The 22,694-nt window shown below is 42.5% G+C and overlaps 1 protein-coding gene across 1 annotated transcript in view; it reads left to right on the forward strand.

The window, feature by feature from the left end:
* The window catches only part of LOC146835031 (cytochrome P450 4B1-like), a 268,573-nt gene that overhangs the window by 225,666 nt on the left and 20,213 nt on the right, over positions 1 to 22,694 (forward strand). The window contains exon 10 of the mRNA XM_085602692.1: positions 21,123 to 21,187. Within this exon, the coding sequence (XP_085458818.1) occupies positions 21,123 to 21,187 (65 nt within the window). The remainder of the gene's footprint in view (positions 1 to 21,122; positions 21,188 to 22,694) is intronic.

A 22,694-nucleotide genomic window follows, 5' to 3' on the forward strand; every position in this document is an offset into this window, starting at 1 on the left:
GCCGATTCGAATGTTTACTAAGATCTAAGAGCCAATCAGAATCGCGCTCGCGCACGCCACCGTACGCTTACCGTAAGCGTACGGTAAGCGTACCGTAAGCGGGCTCAGATATATATATTGATTTAAAGGCTATTTTCTCAGAATCTACTGAACAGATTTACACCAAACCTACAAAAGGCACTTCCTTGACCTGAGGACTACCTCTCTGCCAAATTTTGAGTAATTCTGTTCAGCCGTTCGGGCTGTAGGTCGTTCTAAAGGTCCTATGGAAAAATGCATGGGAAAAACGCGTTTTGGGACCCCCCTTTTATCTCAGCCCCCGCTTGACGGATCCCCCCGAGACTTTCAGGGTAGGAGCGGAGCGTAGCGCCCCACCTATTTTGAGAAATTCGCGAGGATTCGTCGACCGGCGCCAAAGTTATTCAAAATAGAATGTTGAGGTTTTCCTATGGAAACGTGGTCCTAACTATAACTACCTACTGGCGACCGCCAGTAGGTAATATATATATATATATATATATATATACTCCAAACGACATTGCACGTGACCCTCGTCACTGCCTCCTGTTTTTTCATCTACTTCTATAAAGAAACGTTGAGGTTGCCACTCTGGTATTTGCATCTGAGGAAGACTCGTTAGAGTTGAAACGCGTAATGCATGGTATTTTGTATTGCCTGAATAAAGTTGGTCACGAAGGACGGTGGTGTGGCTTGATTTGCTGAACCCTGGAGGGGAGTGCAATGTCGTTTGGAGTATTTGGGGAAATAACGCGTCCCAACAAGCCCCGGTCCGATAGGCTGAGGCACCCTGCAGCGTTGCTTTTCGTATGGAATATATATATATACACACACACACATATATATATGTGTGTGTGTGTGTAGTTTATGTGTGTGTTTGTGTATATATGTATATATATACATATATTGTTTCACAAAAAATAAAGGCGCGGCACTCCTCTTGGCAGTGATGTTATTTTATTTCAAGTCGTGTTCTTTCTTCCCACGCGTTTCGAACCGTAGTTCCTGATCACGGCAGTGTGACACAGTAACACACTGCCGTGATCAGGAACTACGCGTGTAGGAAGAAAGAACACGACTTGAAATAAAATAACATCACTGCCAAGAGGAGTGCCGCGCCTTTATTTTTTGTGAAACAATATATGTATATATATACATATATACACAAACACACACATAAACTATTTTTTGTGAAACGATTAAATTACAAGACTCTGCCCTGGTCTCAACGCGGGCACCGACTGTAAAAGTGCTCCCACTGTAGCAGGACGTTTGAGGAAAGAGATATATATATATATATATATATATATATATACCACCTTGCCGTGCCCCCCCACTTCTGAGAGGGACATGCTCCCGATTGCTTGTATTGAGCATATCCTGAAGTCTTTTATCTTGCCTTTGAGGTTGAAAGAGCTAACAGCAAGACTTGACCGCTTTGAGCAGGGAACTTTGGACAACTTTTTTTCCATAAAGGCCCTAATCAAGCTACATTCTAAAAATAGCCCAGGAGTAGATGCTCAGAAACAATCTTCACTGGTAGCCCTTTCTGAAGTGGCCAAATGCTCATCCATAAAGCTGGATGGCACCTTAGAGACCCCGAGAGGAACTAATCCCTCGGTGAGAACGGCGCCAATGAGCAAAGTTCCAGCGATAGCCACAAAATCAAATAAGGCTAGTAATCTAACACTCCAATTACCATCTAAAGGGGATAAGGGGACACGTGATAGCGCATCTACCCAGATACAGAAGGACAAACAGAATTGTAGCAATATAGAGAGACAAGGCAATGATCCAACTTCAAATCTTGACTTAGCTCATAGTAGAGAAATTAACCCTCCATGTATTAATTTGCCTCCAGCTTGTATGCCCTATGTAGCTGTATTGGCAGGAGTCCCTTGCTTAAAGCAGGGAAAAACGGAATCACACACCGAACTTAAAAATAAAGCTACATTTTGGCTAAATAATAACAGGCCACTTCCGAGGGACTTAGATGGCAGGATTAATCTTGTTAGACGAGTTGGCTGGGTGGGAAGAAGGACCAACGACATCCAAGGGAATTGTATCCTAGTTAACTTTAAAGACAGTAGAGTAGCAAGGACTATTTGTAGCCAGCAGAAAATGCACGGTGAGGGTGGAATTAGCACCCGGGACCTGGGGTACTTTTACCCGCGGCCATTAAGCTGGTATCAGAGACAGAGCATCGGTAACCAACTGTGGGGAGGGCAAGTTGATAACTCTGGATTCTACTCAAACCCTGCTTTTGTCAGAGGAGATATTCACCTCAGAAACAATACCAGGTATTGACGTAGAGACTACTAACTATAAGGTCGGCTATTCAACATATTTTTTACCTGCAGTTTTGCCCCCATCGGGGAGGGGTTGGCCTTCGGGGGGGCCTTTTCATATGGGTGAGCATTTCACTGGGCTGCAGCATCATCCCAAAACATAGTATCTCACCTGATATCCTTAGGATTTCACTGAGAGGATCAGGCAGAGGGAGTTCTCTTGACATATTTAATGTTTATGCCAGGGGCACCAAAGGTAGCTCTTTATCCCCCACAGTAGCACTGTTGGAAAAAGCTCTTGGTGATACCTGTGATGGCACACAGGTATTGATTGCGGGGGACTTTAACTGCACGTTTGAGCCCCTTGCGGCTGAAGACATTCTAGATGTCACTGAGGATGATTCCAAGAGGGGTATACCCATACTAGCGATCCAACCAATTAAAAGATGGACACAGAGGGCGATTCACTTGAACGCTATGACCCTGGAGTATGGCTTACGAGCACTAAATGGCAGAACTACTTCAGATCCTTTGGGCGCCCACACGTACAATAGGGCGAATCATACCTCTAGGATTGACTACATTCTTCTTGATTTATCTCTTTGGCGATTTGTCCTAGATATGGTAGTAATACCTACTGTAGACAGCGATCACAACTTCCTGTCTTTAACCCTAAAACATCTGTGGGCAAAACATAATAGCTTAGCTCCACTGCGCAACCTAAAGTCCACATCTATAATTATTCCATCTAATTGTGGTAGGCGCCTTAAATGGTGCAAAGTTGCCCTAGATGAGGCAAAAGTTCAGGTTATAGGACAACTTGTGGATGCCTCGCTAAGTGAGATGGAGATGTACTCTTTAGAACATTCTGATCTCTCTAGAGTTACGTCACTGTTCCAGGAGACCCTAAAATCGGTAGGTAATCAATTTGTGGCGCATACATATGGGGGTAGGGCAACAGGGCGCCAGAGGCCCAATGTGAAACAGGGATGGCACACACTCAAATGTAGACAGAAGAAATCTGCCCTAATTGAGGCTGTCAAGGCGAAGTTACAACCCCTGATCCAGCAAGCCAGGAAAGAATATAATTGGGTGGTTGCAAAAGCCAAAAAAGAGTGGGAGGATGCATATTGGCATACACTTAGAGAGGCCAGTGCTGGGCGGGATGCAGGTCGTTTTTGGAGCGCTATAAGGGCAAGGAACAGGCCCGATAGCGGACTTATCACTTGCAACATTACTGGGCAGACCTGGTTTGACCATTTTTCAAGCCTGTATTCTTGTCAGCTAGGAACCGCTATTACTTCTGCTCCTTGCAGCTCCCTAATACTACCAGGAGAAAACATCTTATTCCCATTTACAGTTAAGGAGGTTGAACACGCGATTAGCTGCATTGTGCCCCAAAAGGCAGCTGGCCCTGATGGCATCCCTGGGGACTTGCTTCGGTCTAATCTGCCGCAATGGGGAAAGCTTATTTATATACTACTTACTGCAATTGATAAAGGTGCCGCTATCCCCGAATCCTGGAAGGGGGCTGAGGTCATCCCCATTTAAGGGCCAGAGGGAGGACCCAGCCAATTATCGCCCTATAAGTTTATTAGACTCGACCCAGAAGGTTGTTGGGAAGGTGCTGCCTGAGAGAATCCTTTAATGGGCTAAAGATAATGAGGTTCTCTCTGATTATCAAGCGGGTTTTAGGGCTGGCACCGGCACTATAGAGCAGGCTTTCAGGCTATTGTTGATTTACTGGAAAGTGGTTGTCATAGGCAAAGGCAGTCTTTATCTTGCATTCATCGACTTAAAGACTGCCTTTGACCTTGTGCCCAGAGGACAACTATGGAGTGTGTTGGCAGATATGGGGATCCCGCCTAATATCTTTTCTATTCTAGTGAGGCTACATGAAGGTAACTTCGCGCAAGTGAGGTGGGGTACCGAGGGGCAGAAAACTAATAGGATACCGGTGGGGAGAGGGGTTCGCCAGGGATGTGTTCTTGCTCCAACCCTTTTCTCACTATATGTAAATGGGGTTGTTGAGCATCTACTCGAAAAACCATCAGATGCACCATCCCTGGCAGGGGAGCGAATCCCCACCCTCTTATTCGCCGATGACACGCTCTTAATATCAAAAACCCCGGTAGGCCTTCAAGGCCTCCTAGATAATTTTCGGTCCTTTTGCGATCAACGTGGCCTTGTTATTAATACAGAAAAGACTACGTTTTTAGTGCTAAATCCTCCGAAAAAACTTGGGCGATCCCCCGTACTTAACAATGTATCCCTGGAGAGGGTCACTGTATTCGATTATTTAGGTATCCGTATCTCTGATACCATGCAGTGGACCCCACATCTCCATAAAATGCTGCTAAATCATAAGAGGGTTACAGGGGCACAGTATAAGGAGCAGCAATCTGCCACGACTCGACCTATTGCACCTGTTATTGACATCTATAAGGCTAAGGGTGTTAGTTCTGCCCTCTATGGTGCAAAGCTTTGGGGCACATCCAATATAGATTCACTGACAAGGTCTGAGAATAAATTTTTGAGGGGCATTATGTCACTTCCGCAGAGTACCCCAATGATACCCTTGTTGCTTGACCTAGGTTGCCAACCCATCAATGATCTGGCAAAACTCCAGCCGTTGCTTCTATGGGCTAGACTGTGGCGAGTCCCAGAACTTGCTAAGTATGCGAAGGGCCTAGCGGAAGTAATGTCAATGGTGGGAAGGCAAAAAATAAAATGGCTTAAAGATGTTAAATATCTCCTTGGTAAGCTAGGCCTTAGCGAAGCCTGGGTCCTCTCCCCCGAAAGCGACTATAAAGACCCTCTATTGGAAATGGGTTACCAATAGGGTAAGTACTGACCCAACTCTTGGCAGGCTAACGGAAGAGTTCCTAAGACATAAGGATGTTCCATTCCGGGAACTCTACCTAGATTTGGTGTGGAAATCTTATGATAGGGCCTTATTTTTTAGGTTTAGGGTAGGGTCTCTTCCAGTGCGCGCCTTAACTGCCCATTGGAAGCCCCCGTTCCAGACAACTCCTTTTTGCCCCTTTTGCCAAACTAGTGTAGAGACTGTACCGCATATCTTGTTTGTTTGTCCAGCCTATGTGCGCCCAAGGCAAGTGTGGCTTAAACCGATATGTCGGTGTATGGGCACTAGGCACTCAAGTGAGGCACTCCGTATTCTAACATCGGACACCCGACCACTGTATGTTTGTGGTCTTTCAAAATTTTTATCGTGGACATGGTCCATTAGAGTCAAAAGGCTAGCATCTAATGTTTAATTTGCTTTTTAATCGAAGGATTAACCGAAAATCTTAAATTTTTAACTCTGTTTTTTATTCTCCTTGATATTTAAAGATTTTTATAGAAAAAAAAAAGTTCTAAAAATGTATTGGAAATAATGTCTGGAACTAATGGTTAATTTAAATTTGTTTTTGTATAAATGTCTTTTTGTATTAATGTGATGCTTTTATGATTTGATTTATCGAAATAAAGCCTTTGAACTGAACTGATATATATATATAGTATAAGCGTCTTATTGTCTGGTATCTGTGCAAGCTCAACAGGAGAAAGGTTTCACATTTGCCACCCAGTCACCATCAAGACCTTCATAGTAGATTTTCTGGTGGTCACAGATATTAGATCACCACAGGCACTATCACTGCACAGAAACTTAGCGTTAGGGCAGATTAGATCCAGCTCTATGTTTACTTGACTGGATATATTGAAGTCTCTTAAAGTCCAAAATCTTCTCGTCCCCCTCACCTTCATTGTAGTGTAGGCTGGGTATGTTATTCACCTGCAATTGGTCAACTTGAGAGCTTCCACTTGTGTTGGCTGGTCTAAAATGAATGGCCATGCAAAGGCTAGACTACCGAGCTGAGGTGGTTGCACTTCTCTGAATGGTTCAGTGGGGGCACAAAGGATGCAGAGCTCTAGCTAGGCCCCCACTGACTCAAATGTGACATATCATGATGTTCAGAGCTCTGGTGTCTTTGAAAATGGTATATACAACAGTGGCACCCCAAAGCTTTGGTACACTGCTAGGGTACCCTGTCCTGGGGTTGCACTGGCATGTGGTGCTCTCTGTACATGGATCAATAGAGTTGTAGTCTCCCTGACATTGTGTGCACAGCTGTCCTATCCTTCAGATGGGTGTGCATAACTACAGTGTTCATGGCAGCCTCAGATTGGCATCGGCATCGGCCGATGGGTCTCTGGCTGAGGTCAGTTGGTGTGCTGGTTTTTTGGACTCCATCCCTGGTGCACAGCATGAAAGGCGGTTGTTACACCCTTAACAAACATGACCCCATGCAGCTGAAGTCAGGCCAGCGGTGTAATGTCAGCGGCAGAATGACATAGACCGTGACAGCATGAGGTGAGCCTGCCTCCCTCCGGGTGTGACAGAGGCCTCAAGGAGCTGCTGCTGGGAAGTCATTAGCACTTACCTTTCAGGGTCCTTCAGCAGGGAAGAGGACTGGAGCATCGAGAGGTGGGGGTTTCTGAGGGCCAGTAATGGAGCCCCTCAATTTTTTGTCCTCCTCCACTCCATGCGAGCAGTGGAGATAAATCTGTATCTGCTCTTCTCCTTTGTCAGCCAGATAACAATTACTACAGTCAACAGGGACAGGTTGTGGGCTTAGTTGACTTTGAAACTGTGATTCTAGGCAAATAACTCAATTCTCATGAACCCACCAAAAAATATATGACACTCTTTAATGTTATCTGGTGCACACAAAAAGCGCTCCAATGCCTCTGGGCCTAGCTCATGCTATATAAAACTTAATGGAAGGAAAGTGACTCTATTTATTACTTATTTTTGCATTTACACACTAGCCTCATTCCGTTTCTCAGAACGTACACGTGATGCTAGCCGCAAGTAAAACAAAACCACAGACTCTGAACATTGGAGGGCCTCTCTTAAGTACTGCAAAAAATAAAATTAATATTATAAAACTGTGGGGCATATTATCAAGGATGGCGTTAAAATTATCGCCGCTTTAACTTCAGGAAACTGCAGCTAAAGCGGCGATAATGGGCTTGATAATATGCCGCAGAGAATTCCAATAGAAGCCCAGGTTCACACCAGAACATGGGCTTCTATTGGAATTCTCTGCGGCATATTATCAAGCCCATTATCGCCGCTTTAGCGGCAGTTTCCTGCCGCTAAAGCGGCGATAATTTTAACGCCGTCCTTGATAATATGCCCCTGTGAGTGTAAAAGTCAGTGCCATATTATGTTTCCCAGTGAACATTAATCAAAACATCCACAGAAAACGTATGGATAAAAAACACAATTAAAGTGCCTAGTATTTTTGATAATTCTGTGCTTCCAAAGTACATTTTGTTCCTTGGAATGTTAATTTCCTATTTAGGTACTGGATCCATTAGCTTTAAAATACTTTTATTACCACAAATGTTTTTCATCATTTAGCTCCATTAATCTAGCTAAGCAGTGTATTATGAAAGGTTGCAATATACAAATGTGGGGCACTTTTTTTTGGCTGCCTGGGCCAAATTGTGGCCCCAATCCAACCCTGCTTTATGGCATTGGTGTTCATAGCTCTGTTCCTCCAGTCATTTGTCTAGAGGAGTGCAATAGCAGTGGAATTGTGGTGCAATTCAGTGGCAACCCTGAGCTGTGTTGATGTCAACATTTGTATAGAGCTCTGAAGTACATTAGTACTATTGAGGAGGACTGTGGTGCACCCTGCTTCAGGATACACTGCTTTTCCTGCCCAACTCTAGATGTGGACCACGGAGTTTTAGATTCATATCACTAGTACAAACATCTCACATTCAAAAAGTGTGGGCTTCAGGGGGCGTGGTTTGACGCGCGACCAAGATGGCCGCGTCTTTCTATGCTCCGTCTGATCTCCGGTGCGACCTCTCGGTGAAACATGCTGTGCCGGTGATTTTTGCTCACCACGCAGCAGAATTGAGCAGCGGAACACCTGGGGAAGCCTGCAAATACATTTTCGTGTTGTTTGGAACGCTTCTAGAGGGCTTATCTTCACAGTGACTTTTTTCTCAGGTTTGAGCTTCAAAATGGCAGCAGAAGTGGAAGTTCCTGCCGATTCACAGGATAATTCAGTAAGATACTGAATTACATCTTGGTTTTCTGTGTCCATCTCCCTTCATGAATGAGGTATTGTAATGATATCCTTTATACCTCACTATGTCATGCACTGCTTTTTCTTCATGGGTCACTATCCTGAGGAGACAATCCTTTTTCACAAAATGGCGGCCGTTATCTGAATTTTTGGTCGGAGTGCTGAATGCCTTATTTGCGGTCTGCTATTCAGTTGGTTTTACTTCAGTGGGGGTGTTTACCACATACCCATGAGCTAGCTTGCAACATTGTGACCTCTGAAGACCATATTGGCTCTGGCTGGGTGAGCAGTCCGTATCCAACACCATTGACTGAAGCCAGTGGTTGCTCGCTTTCTTTTAGTGATTCACCTGACTGTTTTGTCTTCCTCTGTGCTTGATCCCCTTTGCTGGGCTTTACAGTGGTGGTGTTCTTTGGTATATTAAACAGCATTTAAGCCTGCTCTCCGATTTCTTCTATGTTTCTACAGTCATTCGATGTGGTTTCATGTTGGTTATTCCAATGGCGGAAGGCATGGGTGTCACCCCAAGGATAGAGATTTGAAAGGAAACCTGAAGAGGTCTAAACAGAAATCCCCCACGCCTGATATTTCAGCGAAAGGGCAATATGGACTCTGCTTCAACATTAGATACTATTTTAATTAAACTTAATGTAGTCCGTGACATACCACAAAGTACTAAAACGAACACTGATTTACTTCAAGTTGAGGTGGCGGCAATTCGAAGTGACTTAAAAAATCTCTCACTACGCGTTTCCAACGCTGAGACACGAATAAGCTCTGTTTAGGACTATGGGAATAAGCAAGCTAAACATGTCCAAAGTGTGGAGTGTTCCTTGGCTTCTCTGAGAAGAGACTTTACTGAACATGAAGACAGAAATCGTAGAAGTAACCTTCATATTTTTGGTCTTCTGGAAGACTGTGAGAAAGAGGCTCCATCAGTGTTGGACTTTTTGCTTACTTGGATTCCTTCTGTTCTGAACATTTCATTTCAAAAGGACTTTGAAATAGAACGTGCTCATAGAGTCCCCACCTTTAACCCTAAAATGTTATCTTCTCCAAGACCGGTGATCTTTAAACCTCTGCGTCATCAACATACTGAGCAAATCCTAGCCCACATGAGGAAGATTAAAACAATGCAATGGGAAGGGCACAGAATATCAATATCACAGGAGTTCGCTAGAAAAACCTTCATTCGTCGTAAAGGGTTCTTGAATTTACGCAGAAGACTTATAGACATGAATATTCCATTTTCCTTTGCAGGTCCTTCGTGATTCAGAATAACTTTCAGAGGTCGCCCACAGATTTTTTATGAGCCTGCAGAGCTTTCTACTTTTTGGGATAATCACTCTGAGTCACTGATGGACTCTGAGTTTCTTCCTGGCAACTCTCAGCCTTAATGTCCTTCTTGTTCTGATAGTTTGTTTCATACCCTTGGTACCTTATTGCATTATGTGTGGTTAATAGTGCCTCTCCGTTTTCTTTTTTGTAATGATAAACATTCACTATATCTGATGTTGTTTTATATTGGTTGCTTTCTTTTAACTGCTCTTTTCTTTACAGGTCTTAAGGTTGTGCATACCTCTATGCATGTTACTTAAGAGTTATATTTGATTCATTAACATTGTTTCGGTGCTGTCTTGTTACTAGTGGATATCATTATATCTCTCTTTCGCTTCTCCTCAATTTCTTTTTCATCTCCTTTCATTTCTGTCCTATTCTAACAGTGTTTATGGTTGCTATTTTCTCTCATTCTCCTCTTGTGCATTTTTTGTCTCTTAATTTCTTTTGATGAATTTTTGTTGGTTTGTAATTCTAATAGTTGGTCTTTCTTTCTTTCTATTTTTATGATAATAGCTATATGTCTTTCCTACCTCTTTTCAGGTCGCTTGTATACTCCTTTTCCGTTTAGCTTGAACTTTTTCTTCCCTTCTTTTCCTGATTCTTTGCTGGTGTTTATTCTTTTTTCATGTGGCTATTATTCATTTGTATCTTCCTCTCTTCCTCTTTTTCCTATATTCATCTGCATTTTGTTTGTACAATTCTTGTAGTATGATTATATTCATCAATTCTCTTATTGTCTATGTATTCAAGGCATAAATTATATTTTAGGTGGACTATGCTATCTATTTCCTATATGTTTATATATTTTTATTGTTTCCTAAATGACAAAATATTGGATACCTATCAGATATGCTATATTTTATTGATTGTGATCTATTTATTGTTTTTTGCTACAGATTGATTACCTTTTTATATATCTTAGTATTTTTTCACAGATGCTATCAATTTCTGTAGTGTTGGGCTCATTAGTGGTTTATGAATTATAATGTTTTATATTGCTATTTCTAATACCTCATTTATTACATCACTTATGACTACTTATCAGGCCATAGGCTGTTATTTATAATATTTATTATTGTTATTTATGATGCCTTAATTTAGTATTGCCTTAGGCTGTTATTTATATTATATATTATTGTTATTTATGATGATTTAATTTAATATATGTCTGATCTGGATGTTTCTCCTTTCCATTTAGGATATGATAATATGTTGGGCACTCTTAGCTTAAGTAGTTTCTGGAATATTTATTCTCTGATCCTATTGATGGAGTGTTGTTAATATTGTATACCTTTGCATTAATGCTCTGTTGCTTAATGAAATATCTATTTATTTTTGAGCGGTCTGCACTGTTAGTGTTGGCCTCTGTGGTTGCTCCTCCATGTTTTTTTCTCCCCATGCAAATTGTCTGCTACAGACATCCCCTGGTGGAGTTCTTCTTTTTATAAGCTCCTTTTTTCTTTGGAGCATCTTTTCTCTCTCTTCTCTTCTTTCTCGTCTTTTCTTATCCTATCTCTATCTTTTCTTCCTTGGGGACTCCTGCTTTGATTCATTTTTTATGTTTTTCCTGTTGTTCATTTACTCATATACCTATTGACATGTTGTATAGTCTTTCCTTTCTCTTCTATCAGATGTTCTTATTTGTTTGGTGTCATGTCTACTTATGACTGGTCCAAATGTAATCTCTCTTAACGTTCGTGGATTGAATCATCCTGTTAAGAGGGCCAAGATCCTAGATTACTGCAAAAGCTTATCTGGTAATATTATTCTTCTCCAGGAGACTAAGATTGTCTTTAAGGAAGCTTTGCTCCTGTGGAAGGAGTAGTTTCTCGATGTTGCTTGCTCGGAAGCCGCTGGTAAGAAGAACGGGGTTGTAACCTTGATTTCTAAGAACTCTGGTCTGTCTATTGTCACTGCTGAACATGATACGAATGGCAGATGGTTGCTTTCTCGCTTGTCCAATGGCTCAGACGATTTATATGTTATGAATATTATGCTCCTAACATTGATGATCAACTCTTTTGGCGTTCAATAAATAAAAAGCTCTCTGATATCCCTCAAAATGCTAGAACAATTGTTGGGGGTAATTTTAATTTGCCTTTGGATCCTATTTTAGATAGGCATTCTGCTTTCAAATTTCGTCCACCTAGGTCACATAAACAAATGCTCAATATGTGCTCCTCTCATCAGCTTATTGATGTTTGGAGGTTACATAACCCTACGGGTAGTGATTTCACATTTTTCTCCTCTCCACATTCTAGTTTTTCGCGTATTGATTATCTTCTAGTTGATGCTGCTCTTCTAAAACACACTAATAATGCTATAATTCACCCAATAGTTGTTTCTGATCATGCAGCTGTCTCATTTACTCTCCTTAATCTGGCGGATAAACAAGGTCCTCGTACTTGGTGTCTTAATACCGAGATTTTGGATGATAAAGATGAAGTTAAAGATCTATCTGTGGCGATTGACAATTTCTTCAATGACAATGAGTCTTCAGTGAACTCCCCAATAGTTCTATGGGATGCATTTAAATGCACTAATAGGGGCCATATTATCAAAAAAATGTCAAAAAGGAATAGCGATATCAGAAGGTCGCTGCAATCTTTGGGGGATGAGATCAAACGTAAAGAGATATTATATAGAAGCTCTAATGATAAGTCTCTCTTGCAAGACATCAAAAATGTGAAATACTCTTTTAACTCCATTGTTACCAAGAGAGCTTATATTGGTGTACATGCTCAATAGTCTAGACGCTTGCTAATGTAAAATAGAGCAGGTAAGATGTTGGCTGCCACTTTAAAGTATCAAAATGCGAATGTCCAAACTGCTCAGATTTCCTATATTAATGACACTAATGGCTCGAAGAAATTCCACACTCAAGAAATTCTACATGTGTTTCGCGATTTTTATGAAAAACTTTACACTCCCCAAGATCAATGTGACTTATCTGTGTGTCAGCAATTCTTGTCCTCGATTCCTACACATACTATTTCACAGTCAGAGATGACTGCTCTGGGGCAACCAATTGATTCTGAAGAGATAATTCAAGCCATTAGTGCGACTCAGTCGGGGAAGGCTCCTGGGCCTGATGGTTATCCTATTGCTTTTTACAAGACTTTTTCATCCTCAATAATAAAATATCTCAAGAAAGTTTTTGATAACTTTGTAATGTCTGGTAAAGTTTCTGGGTCAGCCGCTGAGGCTACTATTGTTGTTATCCCGAAAGAAGGGAAAGATCATTTTAACCCTAAGAATTTCCGTCCAATCTCGCAACTAAATATGGAAGCTAAGATTTTTGCTAAAATCCTGGCTGAGCGTTTAGAGGGCCATATCCCTAGTCTTATCCATGGTTCGCAGACTGGCTTTGTAAAAGGGAGACTTGCTAGAGATAATATCTGAACCTTCTGTCATATATTGGAGAAAGCGAAACTTTCTGCTTTGCCATCGGCTGCGGTTGCCGTTGATGCTGAAAAGGATTTTGATAAAGTTTCTTGGTCTTTTTTACAAGCAGTACTCCAATCCCATAATTTAGGGGATTCTTTTATAAACATGGTAATATCCCTATATGCGCAACCTAAAGCTAACATCAGAGTCAATGGGGCTACGTCTTCCTTTTTCAATTTACGTCAAGGCACTAGACAAGGGTACCCGTTATCACCCCTTCTCTTTCTCTTGGCTATAGACCCACTCCTTTGATTGCTCAATTTAAATGACAATATCAAAGGCTTTCAATTTGGTTCACATACAATTAAAATGGCTGCGTACGCAGACGATGTTCTCATCTTCTCTGAAGACATTGCTACTGCCATTCCTGCCATTTCTAATTCCATTAAAGAGTTTTCATTCGTGTCAGGGTATGCTCTGAACAGAGATAAGACGGAAATGTTCCCTCTTAAAGTGTTGTGCTTCCCTGTTCACATGGGTGACGCCGGCTTCAAATGGAATTAAATACTTAGGAATTTGGTTTTGTAATAACCTTTTAGATACTATTTCTTATAATGAATCTCATATACTAGCTAAGGTTAAAGATCTTTTGTCCTCCTGGTCTTCGAAATATATCTCCTGGTGGGGAAGACTGCAAACTCTTAAGATGATGATACCTCTGATTATTAACTTTTTATCCTCCATGCTGCCCGTAAGGCTTTCCTCATCCTTTTTCAGTGACATTGACTTACTTACGTTGAAAAATGTATGGAGTGATAAGCGTGCTAGAATTGCATATAAACATCTTAGGAAGCCATCTGATTTGGGTGGATGGGTGGATTGGAACTTATATCAAATTGCTTTTTTATCGTCTCAGGGTGCTCTCTGTTTTTTATTGAATTCCCACCATACTCCTCTGTGGATTTATATTGAACAAGAGTTTTGTTCTCCTCTTTCTACCCCTTCCTTTCTCACTGCTTCTAAGCTTGTGTTACCTCATTCAAGCCGTATTATTCCAGACACAATTAATGCTCTAAAATATATAGATAAAAAGGTTTCCAACCCCATTCATAAGTCGAGATGGTCTTCATTATGGTATAAACCTAAAATTGTTACTGATATTGATCCTGTTACGATGTCTTCCTGGGCTAACAGAGGTCTTACGTTGGTCAAACATCTTTATGACTCCAATCATGATCCTCTTCCTTTTTCTTCTTTGGCCAGGAAATATAATCTTAATAATATGGATTTCTATTCCTTTTTAAAATTATAGGTTGCCCTTTCTAAATTGACCCTCTGTGCAGATTCGGTTACTATTACACTTCTGTCTATGTGGTCTCATTCAGGTCATACTGCCTAGAAAATATATACATATTTATCTGCGCCACTTCCCTCACAGGCTACTATTACACAGGATAAATGGTCACATCATTTTGATAGTGATATTTTAAAACATATTTCACAAGAGTCATGGCAGTTAATTGGGAAGGTTTCACTACGGAATAAGATTGCTCCGTCTGTTGTACAATCTAAATCCTTTTCTATGATTCTTCTGCATTGGATCCCTGCTCGCTTATACAAGTTGAAACTGAGGGATAATTTGTTGGAGTTGCAATTTGGTCTCAGGCACTCACCAACATATGTTTTTTGAATGCTCGTTATTACAATCCTTTTGGAATTTAGTTCAGCAACATTTATCACTAATCTTTGATATTCCATTTGAGCTCTCGCTACCTTTAAGCTTATTGGGACCCTGGGCTGCATGTCCTCCTTTTCCCTTGGATGATACTGATGTGCAGCTATTAGATCTCCTTATATCAATTGCTGTCAAAATTATTTTAACTGAGTGGATATCCTTTAATCTCCTGTCTTATCATACTTGGTGGGCTTGGGTATAATTTCTTCGTGGGGCCCATACGTCTGTTGAAGAGAAGCATTTTACTCCTTCAATCTCCAATACTGTTGGAGGTCTCTGGATAAATATATGAAACTGTCCTCTCAAGGGTTGGTAGCCCAATATCCTTTTGTCTCTATGTCTTAATTAATTTTTTCCACTGCAGCAGGTGCCCCCATTTATTTTATTTTTCTATCTAGCTATCTATCTATCATTTTGTTTATTTATCTATCGTCCTCTCTCTCTTTCTTCCTTCTTTCCTTGTTCTTTCTTCTTTCTATCCTTTCTTTTTCTCTTCTTCCTTTCATTCTGATTCTTTTGGTTTTTGTGCAATACAACTAATTTTTTGCTATCAATCTAGTATGAGATACTCTTTGCATATTATATTTTGATTTGGTACTATTTGGGATTTCATTATTCTTCTGACATGAATTCTATCTTAGTGTTTGTATTCTCTTAAATGTTTTACTTATTTATTGATCACTTTGCCAAGTTGTATTGCATTCTATTATAATTGTATGAACTCTTACTTTTTAAATTATAAAGATATTGAACAAAAAAAAAAGTGTGGGCTTCATAACCTCCTGATTGCTGCATTCTGAGCACAGGGAACGAAAAGATCTTTCCTGGCTACCTGACTGCATGGATCATCGATGTGCACTGATCAATCAACCCTATCCCAAAGAAGACTGAGTTTAGGTGCAATGCTACAAGCTCAGCTGGATGGTCCAAAGAACTGTGACCAGCCACACCTCAAGAAGGACCTGGTCTAGTGCATCTTGTGAGGAATTTGCTAGTTTATATGAACACAGCTGACGCTGTAAATCTTGTTTAAGAAGCTAATCAGGCAGGAGTTTTCCACTTGACATTCGCTCCAATTGATGTGGGTGACTCTAGTCCTGTCTCTAATAGACTAACAGTGAATCATTTTAACCAGCTGATACCCAGACTTCAACGGTAGCAGAATGCAGCATCTTTAATTCTATTGCATCTAAATGAGAGGGACCACACGTCTCCCACAATGGTGGCACTCCATTGACTCTCAGTTAGGAAACATATTCTTTTTAAGTCCCTTTGTACTTTGCAGAGCACTTCATTTTTACAAAAGTCCCCACATTTATTGAAGACAAATAACAATTGTGTTTTCCAATACTTACGATCGGATCGCGTTGCTTGTATGTCTGTACATAAGTCTAAAGGATGTCATGCCTTTTCGGCTCCCAGGTCGCAGAAGCTTTGAATGCCTTCCCGCCCCCCCTTGAGTTTAAGAATGGGTGTTGATCACTTAGTTTCGGGAAAATTCAAAACTGTATGGCTCAGCTTGTGGTTTAGGGAGGTTTTGATTAAAAGTAAGGATATGTCTGTTGAGTTTGCCAGAACACCAAGTAGCCCCATGAGATTAAATGCAGCACTTTACAAATCATCAACGCAAATCACAGGGATGAAAGCAGATTTCATATGAAAGAGAGAGGTGGGGGAGCTGATAGACAGACAACAGGGCCAAATGCAATAGTGATCTGGCACATGAAAGAGAGAGAGAGAGGCATCCAATGCAAATGGACGTGAGAGAGTGAACTTATGCAAAGGGTGCTGAAAAATGCAGATAGCATGTGCCTAGGGATTGGGAGTGCTGCTAAGATAACAGTTGTAAAGGGGGGCAAGAAAGAAAGTATGATCTTTGGGAAGAGAGTGAGAGACAACATGTAGAGTGGGGTTGTGAGGAGACAAAGAAGATAACAGTTTGCAGATTCAAAGATGGGAGAGAGTCCATTCATTTATTATTTTCTTTATACAAGAAATCTTGTGCTCCAGGCAGAAAGCCCACAAATCTTCTGCAACATCTGATAGACCCTTGGATTTGCAGCCTAAGTGTCTGCAGCCTAATCTATGTAAGACACCGCAGATATATTGTCCATTTTCATCAATACAGTTCATCCCTCAACGCATACACAGCTGCAGTCAATTCTAGACAATTTATGTGCATGCCCCTCTTGATATTTGCCCAAGCACCACCTGTCTCCTTCATTCCCAATCGAGCTCCACAACCAGATCCACTGGCAACTTACTCTAATATAAAATCCAGCACACAACCAAAAATGGCCCTTCAGTTCAATGCATCCAGGTTGTGCAACCACCAACTCAATTCCTCCTTCGCTTCCATGTTCAAACTTACTTTGTCTCCATACCACAAAACTCTTCACAAAGCATCTGTTTTCACTGTCTGTAGAGCCCGATTGTGCAAAGATCCTGAAAAAATCATTTGACTTAAAGAAGAAAACAAGCCTAAAATTCTTGCCAAATCTCTTAAGGTTAACAATTCCTTCCGTAATACTCGTACAACCTCCTTCTTTATCATACTTCCTATCATATATATTTTGAATCCCAAAAATTCCATACTCTGAGATGCAACAAAAATTGATTTCTCCTTGTTTATCATAAAAAACTAGCCTTTCTAAAAGTTGAGCTGACTCTTTCGAATGCGCAATCAATTCCTTTACATCCTGAGACTTTATCAAAATGTCATCTAAATAAACAATCAAACGGAATCCTCTCTCCCTCAAAAAGGCTACAATCACCCTCTTCACCTTTGTGAAGCACCATGAAGCCAAGGACAGACCAAAAGGAAGACACAGAAACTGGTATAACCTGCTCTTCCATCTGAACTGCAGAAATCTTTGACTTTCCTCCTTCATTGGAATTGTAAAATATCAAATCCAATTTCACCATCCAATCTCTTGTCTGTAAAATGTCACTTAATAGATGGATTCCCTCCATCTTGAAATGTCTGTAAACCAAAGACTGATTCAAACTTCTCAAGTTTATTACAGGTCTCCAACCTTTGTCCTTTTTCTCTAACAGAAATAAAGTGCTTACATAGCCCTTTTGATCTTCCTCTACCAGACGAATCGCACCTTTCTGGAACATTGCATCTATTTCCCTGTCTGCTATTCCTATTTGCTCCTGAGTTTAACTTAACTCTTTTGGTTCTTTTACCTTAACAGGTCTTTCCGCAAACTCTATTTCGAACCCATGGTCGGTGTTTAGAACCCACAGGTCTCTCGTCACCTTTTCCCACTCATCTAGGAACAAACGTAAAAGTCCTCCTACTCTTTCTAGGGAAGAACCAAAATAAATCTCCATACTGACCTCTTGAGCTGAACGCCGACTGACCTTATCCCCGACTACTACTCCTTGTTCTGCTAAAGCGTCCTTGCTGGGGAAAGAATCCAGAGGATCCCTGGAAACTTCTTCCTGATCCTACGTACAAGAAATTGTATTGGGACCTCTGAAACCCCCGGCCAGCTTTAGGTCCTCGTCTGTTGGCCCTTCCAAAAGCTCCTCCAAACACCTTTCTCATATTATTTTGAGCTTTATCTACAGCAGTGGCTACATGTTTGCCCAAACTTTTCACCATACCTTCTCCATAAAGCAAACCTTTCGCATCACTGCTTGTCTCCTTGTCTGCCATCCCACCCAACTTAGGGTATAATTTCATCAGTACTGATTTTCTGCGCTCGCTAATAATCCAGAATTTGCATTCCCTAAAAACACCATCACCTTTAGGCTCCGACCACGTAAAAGTTCCACATCAACCTGATCCCCATTTAAATGGGCTTCTTCCGCCATATCCACTATTTTCGCTAGTGGACCGAATATATCCAAAAGCTTGACTTGGCATTGTTTTAAAGAACGCTTCAGACCCATGCGAGGATCCCTGCCCTTTTTGAACAAATACGTAATAATTTCAGAGTCAAGATTAGGTGTATAACAAACCTTGTTTTCTATCTGTGGCCTTGAACACTCTGCCTTCAACACATTTCTTACCTTCCTTTCAAGGGGTTTCCTCATCCATTTCTTAATAAATTTGCTAACAAGGTCCAATGGCCACCAATCTGCACTTCTTGGGTGCCTTAAATCATAAAGACTAAACATCTCCTCTCCTAAAGGATCTCTAATTAGCGTTTTAGAAGATGATGCTACTTCAGCCTTAAAATCATCAAATTCGTCATCTTGGTCCACATCAAAAATGAACTCATCAGCTTTAGCCATTGCATTATGTAGGGCAGATAGAGTCGCAGCCAGTATTTCCTCTGCATTAGTGATTTCATTATTCAGTAAACCCATGGCATTAGTTAAATAGTTAGTGATTGCTTTGGTAGAGGATACTGGCTTTGGAACCCCCTTCCCAGTTGTCTGGGCTAATTTACGTTTGCCCATAGTCTATGCCTCACTGCTTACTAATTGAGTAAAAAAATACACAGACCTGCCTGTTCTCGTGTTTTGGGATCTCAGCCTAGGTCGAGTCCAGGGACCAATTTGATCCCGAAAGGGAAGAGCTGAAGAGGAGGGGCCCAGCCCAGCCTCGTCCGGCCATTGTCGGGTGCAGACGGGCCCACCCTTGGCCCGGGTTTTGCCCTGGTGAGGCCGGATGCGCCTGCACGCGTCCCGTGCTGCGGGAGCCTGTTGGTGCCTTTGTGCGAGATGGAGGCTCCTCCCTCTGAAGTGGCAACGATGTCAGCTGGGGGACAGAGTCCCACCCCAGCACAGCGGGAAGAGTGAGTGGACACGGGCTTCAGGTGCAGCCCCAGTTAAGCAGAGCGTCCCGCGCTGCGGGAGCATGTTGGTGCCTTTGTGCAAGCAGGAGGCTCCTCCCTCCGAAGCAGCAGCAATGTCAGCTGGGGGACTGAGTCCCACCCCAGCACAGCGGGAAGAGCGAGTGGACCCGGGCTTCAGGTGCAACCCTAGGTAAGCAGAGCATCCCCTGCTGTGAGAGTCTGTTGGTGCCTTTGGGCGAACAGGAGGCTCCTCCCTCCAAAGCAGCAGCAACGTCAGCTGGGGGAATGAGTCCCACCCCAGCACAGCGGGAAGAGCGAGTGGACCCGGGCTTCAGGTGCAACCCTAGGTAAGCAGAGCATCCCCCGCTGTGGGAGTCTGTTGGTGCCTTTGTGCAAGCAGGAGGCTCCTCCCTCAGAAGCAGCAGCGCTATCAGCTCAGGGACTGAGTCCCACCCCAGCACAGCGGGAAGAGCAAGTGAACATGGGCTTGAGGTGCAGCCCCAGGTCAGCACAGTGTCCCGTGCTGCGGGAGTCTGTTGGTGCCTTTGTGCGAGCAATAGGCTCCTCCCTCTGAAGCAACAGCGATGTCCGCTGGGGGACTGAGTCCCAGCACAGCGGGAAGAGTGAGTGGACACGGGCTTCAGGTGCAGCCCCAGGTAAGCAGAGCAAGTCATGCTGGTCACTCATAGGCTGGCACTCGTGCGAATCGTAACTCACGGGGACCGCTCATTGATGTGGTTGGTCACATGGCCCAGGTGCTTCTAAGCAATGAAAGAGGCCCAGTTAGAGGAACAGTGCCGGACTGTCGGTCCAGGCAGTCTATTGCCGCTTCAAGGGCAATTGGTCAATGTACAGAGACATGGGAGGGGCTAAACAGAGGGGCAAGTGCGTGTAAGCATGCATGATCTCCTAAATTGTTCCTTGACGTATCTGATTGACTCAATCAATTGGGGAGGTGCGTCAGTCTGTCATGGCATTCTCTCTATTTCTGTGGAATCACTTGTTGAACCTCTGAGTGACTGCCTCTGGCTTACCTCTGCAAAACATTGTGCAGGTTCTAAAATATGAGTGGCAGTGCACAGCACTGGCAAGCACTGGTACAAATTAAGCACCACCCAAATTACAGTGTACATATAGTTTCAAAGCAAATCTGATTGCAGTGCCTTAATACACTCTACAGTATGTAATCAATGGAGGGTTTCTTTTAATCCCCAGCCATCTGGAAGTTATACCCAACAATATAACCTGCCCATGGGTAAAAGTGGAATTGGTGATCCGAGCAATTGCATATCCTCATCAGAATTTCACTTGTGTGAGGAGAGATCTCATCCACATTTGTGGACTGTTTGGTTGAGTCCTAAATGGTGACATGTACTGGAATGCAACACTGCCTTTCTGTCACATTCCTGTCAATCATACGCTCGAAAATGTGATTACGTTCAATAGTTAGATACATGTATTAAGTATCTTTTTTTTTTTTTTTTTGCAGGATTTCTTACATTTGTAAGCATTTATAGCATTCATAGAAACCCCACCGTATGGACGGACCCAGAGGTACAGTAATTCTGTTCATATTATAATTACATAATTTATTGTTTTCTTCAGAAGTGAATGTTATTATTGCAGCCCAAACTGCTTGGGTCTTGTGCTAGATTGATGAAAGATGTCGGTGTATCCCCCTTTTTGGGTGCTTTTCTGTGTTTCCGGTAGAGAAATGTAAAGGTCCTCCCAAACATGCAAATTGGTATGTCGAAGGCAAAGATGCACGTAGCCTTTATCTTTGCTGTTGTCGTTTTTCAGCCGTTTTCTACCTTCTGGCTAGGATTGTGCATTACAAATACCAAAAGGAGCAATTGATGCTGAAAAGTGTTTAACACGTAACCCCAGTCAGAGATCTGGGCCTAATTCCATTGTTTCTTTGCTCACCACCCCAGGTTGGACTAAGCCATATGCAAATCAGTCTTGACCCTGCTCCCAATGGGAACAGTCCAGCCCCAGCTGCCGTGCCAGGTCCTCGCTGGGCCAGAAACAAGCATTCTTGGACCAGCTTTGGCTATCATCCTCCTCCCCCCATCAGCTAGGATAGCGTGGCCTGGTGAGCAGGGTGCCCCAGTCTGGGCATACCCGTCCCACTTAGGGCAACAAATGCAAAAGAACAAATGAAGGACGGAATGCTGAACAGTGTTAAACACTCACCCCCAGTCTGAGGTCCGTGCCTAAATTCATTGTTTATTTGCTCACCACGCCACCCCAGTTTGGACCCAGCCATATGCAAATCAATCTTGACCCTGCACCCCATGGGATCAGTCCAGCCCAAACTGCCAGGCTAGGTCCTTCCTGGACCGGCAAAAAGCATCCTAGGACCGATTTCAGAGTATCACCCCTCATCAACCATGATATGTTAAATCCAGTGGCATTGCGAGCATGGGACTCATGTCTGGGCATCCCTTTCCTACATGGGGTGACAAATGGAAAAAGACCAATTGAAAAGTGGAATGCTTGTGTCCGGTCCAGGGAGGACTTGGCCTGGCAGTTCGGGCTTGACTGTTCGCATGGGGAGCAAAGTCAAGACTGATATGAAATGGTGAGTTGAGCAATAAAACAATGGTTTTAGGCCCAGATCTCTGTACTGAGGGTGAGTTTTTGACATTGTTCAGCATTCCTTCAATCATTTAATCTCTATACAAATACTACCCACATACAGAGGAGAGCAACTTGTCCTCTAGAAGGAGAGACCACCAAAGTGATTTCACCCTCTGATGAAACCTAAATCCACATTGGCGGTTCTCTGTAAACACCAGAGAAATTCATGGAATCTGGCTCAGCACATTAGGAACAGAGATGTGCTCCACGTCCCATTCCCACATCTCACCATATGTCCATGCCCCAATCTCCAGGCCCTAAATTCAGTGCCTCAAGTCGTGTTCCCTGAATCATCTTCCTTAGTTCCAGGACCCAGCGTACCAAGTACATTGACCAGGGCTGTGGATCCCAAGCCAGATCTATCTGCACCCCACATACCATGTCATATTCCCAAGTTACTACCTATAGCCTGATGCCC

Source organism: Triturus cristatus, chromosome 4_2 (genome assembly GCF_964204655.1).
Source record: "Triturus cristatus chromosome 4_2, aTriCri1.1, whole genome shotgun sequence".
Lineage (NCBI taxonomy): Eukaryota > Metazoa > Chordata > Amphibia > Caudata > Salamandridae > Triturus > Triturus cristatus.